General features: G+C 39.0%; 1 protein-coding gene across 1 annotated transcript in view; it reads left to right on the top strand.

Annotated features, from left to right (window-relative positions):
* The first annotated feature begins 1,182 nt into the window (after window positions 1–1,182).
* Window positions 1,183–6,809, top strand: part of LOC126190846 (GPI ethanolamine phosphate transferase 3) — a 96,549-nt gene continuing 90,922 nt past the window's right edge. Inside the window, exons 1-2 of the mRNA XM_049931431.1 lie at window positions 1,183–2,146; window positions 2,277–2,347. Coding sequence (XP_049787388.1) covers window positions 1,332–2,146; window positions 2,277–2,347 — 886 coding nt within the window. The 5' untranslated portion in view covers window positions 1,183–1,331. The remainder of the gene's footprint in view (window positions 2,147–2,276; window positions 2,348–6,809) is intronic.

Raw genomic sequence — 6,809 nt, 5'->3', positions numbered from 1 at the left:
AACATTCCACAATGTATATCAAATGGTACTATTCAACAGGCCGTCAACGGATTGTCACGTGACGTCATGGTTTCTCGGGAAGAAAGTTTTGGCCGTCTCGTTGTCTTATAACATCAAAAGTTAACTAATGTTCACCAAGCCTATTTATTTTATGGTAGTGGATCTTGTACATATGCTTTTTCTTAGTATTAATTTTACTATTAAGTTTCTTTTCGTGGCAAGTTGCAAATGTTCCACGACGATCTGAATATTTTTCCCATCAAATCTTCTTCCACAAGCTGGGTCAGATATCAGAAAGAGAAAAATTATGTATGTTTGACAATTACAGAACACAGCTGATGCCCCACACTGTATGTAAATAAGAGCGTAAGTTGAAGCAGTTTGAATTAAATAAGATTTTAAGTGAAAAAGCCAACTTCAATGAAGGAGAAAAATGCAGGTGTTCATGAAGTTATTAGTTATGTGAAATAAAAACACAATGGACAAGATAAACAGAATCTATTTATCTCTTATAAATATTGTTCGATGTGTTTATATGTGTATATTTTCGCTAGCAACTAAATGCCAATGTTCTGAAATGTTGTTTCACATACGTGTATTTAACCACACAATACCGATTAACAACCATGAATGAAATGCGCCTCCATGTCCGCAAAATACGTTATGAAATTTGCTTTGGCCATTAATAAACTTTATCTTTGTCAGTTCCTCAGTTCCCGAATTCCGATTCTACACTCCGACTTTTTGTATTGTGGTTCACTGTTCGGTAGTCGGCTAAACAAATTGCGTGACGTGACGGCGAGTGTGAATTGGCCTAGGCAACCTCTCTTCTTTAGTGGAGTAGTTTTCGGCAGATGTTAAATAAAAATATACATTATGTAAGCAAAGTAACGGGTATTAATTTTCTGTTAAACAATTATTTTAGCAAGTAGCCAACATAAAATAATAAAAATTTACAAATATGGTATTTAGTCGGATATTGAATTGAAAAACTCATCACTATTCCAAACTTCTCAGATCAATTATGAACATTTACTTAAAAGCTTTTTACATATGTTGGAGTCTGCTGTTCATTTTTTATAACATTATGGTATTATAGTGGTTATACTTCAGAGCATCTGAATTAGAAAGTCCTTTTGTTTATATTCCGAACTTACCGTTTCATCTCTGAGTATAGCTTCTTTCCGGGAAGATGCGTTTACGTTGCCTGCCCTGATGTAAATATAAATATACCCCACCTCCCCGAATGTTTACGCCGTAAGGCACGGTAGTGAATGGTGTGTGGATGATGGCTTGAAGAGTGACTGTGTGTAAATGGGGTGACCAGCAGCATGGGAAGGGCGTGGAAGTATTTTATTTTGTTAATTTGGTTTTCATATTTACTAGTAACAGGAATTTTGCTTTTCGGTCGCGGTTTTCTTCTTACCAGGGAATCCTTATTTCGGAATGATAGCACTAAACCTAGTACAATTTGTGATTTATATGTTACGAAAGACAGAGTCGACAGTTTAAGTCACTCAAGCAATGAGGAGACATTCACGGACCAATGCACTGCACTACACGAATCTATTTCAGCAGTAAATAGCTTTAAAGTTATACTGATTGTAATCGACGCTTTAAAATTTGATTTCGTTTCCTACGATGAGAACGCCCAGGAAACACCCTTTAAAAATAAGCTGACCGTAATACGTGATTTATTGAAGGAAAAACCCGAAAGAACCAGACTGTACAAATTTATTGCTGATCCACCGACAACAACAATGCAGCGCCTTAAAGGGATGACCACAGGCAGTTTGCCGACTTTCATTGACATAGGCTCTAATTTTGCTACTCCAGAAATCAATGAGGACAATGTCATAGACCAACTGAAAAGGCACAATAGGAGTATCGTTTTCATGGGAGATGACACATGGTCTGGGTTGTATCCTGGCCGCTTCTTAAGAGAATATGCGTATCCGTCATTCAATGTATGGGATCTGGATACGGTTGACAGCGGTATTCAGACACATCTTTTGCCAGAAATTAGAAAACAAGATTGGCATTTGATAATATCGCATTTCCTGGGTGTAGATCATTGTGGCCACAGGTATGGACCACACCATCCAGAAATGGCAAGAAAGCTCAAGGAAATGAATCATGTAATAAGGTAAATAGCCTCCATTATTGCATTTGTTTGTATATTATAAGAATAACCAACTCAGTGCACTGTGGATGCATTTACCAAAGAAATTACTTTTCTACTTTATAATTCTGGTATGTCTGTATTTTAATTTCAGTGAAGTTGTTAACACTATGGATAATAATACAATACTGCTTGTTGTTGGAGACCATGGAATGACAAATACAGGTATGTGCCGAAACATAACCTGGATTTTCATCTTAATATTGTAATCTACGCTACGAGCTGCATGGGAAAAGATTGGGAGCAAATGGATAAATGGGCAGCAAAAAAGACATAAGTATTGAGCCTTTTGTAATACAAACATTTGTAGGTTCCCAAATTTTGGCCCTCCCCCCCCCCCCGTCCCCGCCAGTTTAAGCTGCTGTAAATTACCCAATGATTGGAAGTATGATTTTCTCCTTTCCCATCTATCTCTGTCTTTATGCTTCTGTGATTCCTCAATGCTTCAGGTTTGTTGTGTCAATCAAGGCAACTTTGCCATTTTTCTTATCCCCGTTTTAATTCTGTACCACCTCGTTAGGCCGAAATTATTCTCTTTGTTTGAACTATTTGTTGACCATGTGTATCTTGATATTACCTGTCTGGACTGACTCACCATCCCTGTGTAACGATTAAAATGTTGCACTCAGAAAGAGGATAAGGGTGTTAGTATTATACATCGCATAGCTCGAGGAGTAGTTTTTTTTATTTTTTCCAGAAAAAGGAAAGATAAATGTAAAAATACAGTGTGAAGGTGTTACATGGAATGTTGATTGTTTTATTATTATTATTATTATTATTATTATTATTATTATTAATTTGTGTTACATTTTTTTACCAAACCCATTCTCTGTGAATCTAAGTAATCCTTTAATGTACAGAATATATCACTTAACAACCTCTTTAAACAAGTTTGCTTTAGAGTTTTTTTAATCTCCTGTGGTAATTTATTGTACAGTTCCTGCACAGAAAATGCTGTTTTGAGTTTTATATTTCCTATTGATAAATAAATAAAAGTTCAGTCTAGATCTTGTTTGTGGTTGTGGACAGAGTTGTTTGTACAATAATTATCAGTATTATTTCTGATGTGTACAACTGGTTGGTAAATATACTCACAGTGTACAGTTAAATCCTGTGTTTTGAACAGTCTTTACAATGAGCTCTACTACTATGTTTGTTTATTGTTTTTTATTGAAATTTTCTGCAGTTGGAAAATAGTGTTCATATTTTGTGCATCTCTCCCCCAGAAAAGAATGTGGAAGCTAAGGATTGCATGTACGTATGAGTAGTATGCAGGCTAACTAAAAGACACTGACCATGTGTTTTACGATAATGATGGGACTCTAAGTCCAGTAACATGCCTATGGCATTTTGCTTTCAAGTATCTGTGTATCGACAAGACTGTAACTGATAATTGATATTCATTCCTATGCATCTCCTACAACCTATAGAGATGTCAACTACATTTAATTTAACAGTACCATTCCCCCCTCTTCAAACTGAAATGCATGGCACTTGTTTTCTTGATGTTCAGTGTTAGTTTTTTGCCTGCATGCAGGTGTACTCATGAGTTTTGTTATGATGTGGTGATGAGTAAGTAAACTGTTGTATATCCAATAGCATCAGCTGGCTTCACTTGTCTGGCTATGTGGGTAAGTGTTGAATAGCTGAGTGGTGCTTCCTTAGGGGCATGGGCATCTGTGCGCTGTACAGCATGTACATTAAACAAGAAACGTGTTAGTATTTTAACATTATTTGTGGTCATTGATGCAAAAAAAAAAAAAAAAAAAAAAAAAAAGAGAAAGAAAAAAAAGAGAGTTAAATTCCCTACTGCAAGCTATTAGGTATAATGTTTTACAGTAGAGTACGTTTTTCCTCAGGGTTCAAGCTGTCTCCATACAAAATTACCTAGAAATTGATTCAGCAGGTTATTCATGAATAGTAAGTCAATTACTTTGATTTACTGATACTAATGTGGAAATATGGATTTAACACTTTCAGGATTGTGTAATCATTGTATACGTGTGGCTGCGTTCGGGACATTTAGCCTCTTGGTGCAAATCCTTATATTTCAAGGCAGTTCAGAAATGATGACAACACCACCACACACATGTAGTCCCGAGGGGAGAGAATCCGATCCGACCTGGCCCAGAATCCAACGCAGGACCCTATGATTGAGTGTCAGCAATGCTAATAACTTGTTTTTTCTATCTCAACCTATATTCTTCAACATTCTTTACTTCCTCTTCTTTATTATTTTGTCTTAATTCTGTAAATTAAAACTCTTCCCGTTGAAAATGGAAAAAATTAAAAAATAAAGAAGTCCCTTCCCTGAGATTCTGATACTCATTCTGATCCAGTGGAAACCATTAGCATTCCCAGGTCGTCATACGTCTGCACTGAATTCCAACTTGTGTACTTTATCAATGCAAATCAAGAGAGATGATTAAAAACTTTTGGGACCACACAACATATTTTCTGCAGCATCTTTGCTAGTGTAATGTGTCCGGAGTAGCTGTGGTAATTTAGAAGTGAGTGAAGTGAGCCACGTACCAACAATATGACCAGTAAACTTGATGGTGGTAGAGCCCGTTCTCATAATTGAAGCCAATGTTTTCCTTGCCCATGCCCAAATCCCATTTTGAGCTGAACAAATGATTCTGTGTGCCAAAGTATCCCAGAACTGACACTTTTTGCAGAAACTGATTTGGTGGTACAGTGAAGTTTTGAAAGTTCACTTTAGTTGGAACATCCCCATAGAATTACATCCATTCAAGTGGATATGACATCTGAATATAGGAATTTTTGATGAGCATTTTGCTGATCTCTGCTCCAGTTTGCCAATGGGTAACTCCTGTACAGTGGTTGTACTAGTTGATGTTAAAATGCTTGATGGTATAAAAAAAACTGTGGAGTGATGGAGGGATTCCTCCCCCATGTAACTAGACATAACGAAGTATGACTGCACATGGCACGTTGGGGGTTCTGCGTTAGGCGTGAGTATTAGTAGTGACACGTTGACTGGACCACAAGGCTCTGAGCTGTCAATTTATACCAGTGGTGTTGATGGTGATAGTGCTAAAGTGAAATCTGGAGTTATTAAAGTAATTAAATAGCATTAAACTGATGAAGAAAGAAAATAGTTTGTAATTTTGTGCATCCCAAATTTTATAAATAATATCAACTGCCCTCATAAGTCTGCCTGTTACCTGCTGCTGTGCTCGCATATCATAATGAAATGTAGCCCCACTAAAGCTTCGCACATTCTACATGTAAAGGCATAATGTTTCTCTATTTGTTGTACAGCATTTAAATAATATCATTGTTATTAGTCTTAAAGCGTCTCAGAAGCTGTAAGACACACTTGACGTTCAGTGGCTAAAATGTGTCAGGTTTGAGACTGATATTAGTATGGAAGTGTGGACTAAACATGCTGAGGATTGTGTAAGAATTCGGTTCTTTATGTTGAATTGTATTATGCAGAACATTGTCACAAATATGGTAAAGTTCGAAAGTGAAAGAGTAAATAGCTATTTCAAAGAGTAATCGAGTCTCAGTAGTTCATGTTATATTCTCAAAATCAGTAAATAACTTGTACTACACACTTTCTAACATAGCTTGCACATTGAGCATTATCATAGGCTATCTCCATACCAAATTTCATAGCAATTGTTTCAGCGGTTTAGTTGTGAAAGCGTAACAGAGAGAGTTACTTTTGGATTTATAGTATTAGTGTGGGTTGATAACTTGTAAACTTCCTGAGGGTTTTGTTGTGGACTGACAAGACAGCCAGTCCACAGTGACGGGTAACCGAAATGCACGCGTACACACACGCCGGCTGGCGTGAGGTCTGAAACAGGATACGTGATGAATGCTATAAAGAAAAGTACGTAGCTGCGTTAATACTTAACTTTAATTCATCCTTGTGGTACATCGCTATTGTTAATACAAGTGAGACTCTCTCCAGATATGGTTAATGGCGCCTTGCTAGGTCGTAGCCATGGACTTAGCTGAAGGCTATTCTAACTGTCTCTCGGCAAATGAGAGAAAGGCTTCTTCAGTGTAGTCGCTAGCAAAGTCGTTGTACAACTGGGGCGAGTGCTAGTACGTCTTTCTAGACCTGCCGTGTGGTGGCGCTTGGTCTGCAATTACTGACAGTGGCGACACGCGGGTCCGACATGTACTAATGGACTGCGGCCGATTTAAAGCTACCACCTAGCAAGTGTGGTGTCTGGCGGTGACACCACATTCCTCCCCCGCAAATCGGCGAACGGTCGTGTTATAAGGCTTCCGCCCGCCGTGGGGAGGGCCCCATGTTGACGTATGCGATGAGGTGGGGAACCTAACAACAGGCGAGGCTGTGCCACCCGCACTCGGCCATTCGGTCCGAGGGGAGCTAGGAAACGCCTGGAAACCTAGTCCAGGGTGCACGTCAACATGCGGTGTATGCGCCCGTAAAGAGACAGGAGGGGCCGAAGGGTCGACCTCCATTGCGTCGGGGTATCCGACGCGCGATGACGCCATGCGGTCTGGAGCGGGCAAGAGTTCCATGGCGGAGGACAGCTGGTCACGGGAAGCGATCGGCGGCGCGTGACCCAGGGAGGCGCTTGGCGGCTGCAGCGAAGCGTCCACTGCACGCGACGCCATG

This window comes from Schistocerca cancellata, chromosome 6 (assembly GCF_023864275.1).
Source record: "Schistocerca cancellata isolate TAMUIC-IGC-003103 chromosome 6, iqSchCanc2.1, whole genome shotgun sequence".
NCBI lineage: Eukaryota > Metazoa > Arthropoda > Insecta > Orthoptera > Acrididae > Schistocerca > Schistocerca cancellata.
The sequence above is the reverse complement of the archived record's forward strand: the minus strand, read 5'-3'. Positions and strand labels throughout refer to the sequence as shown.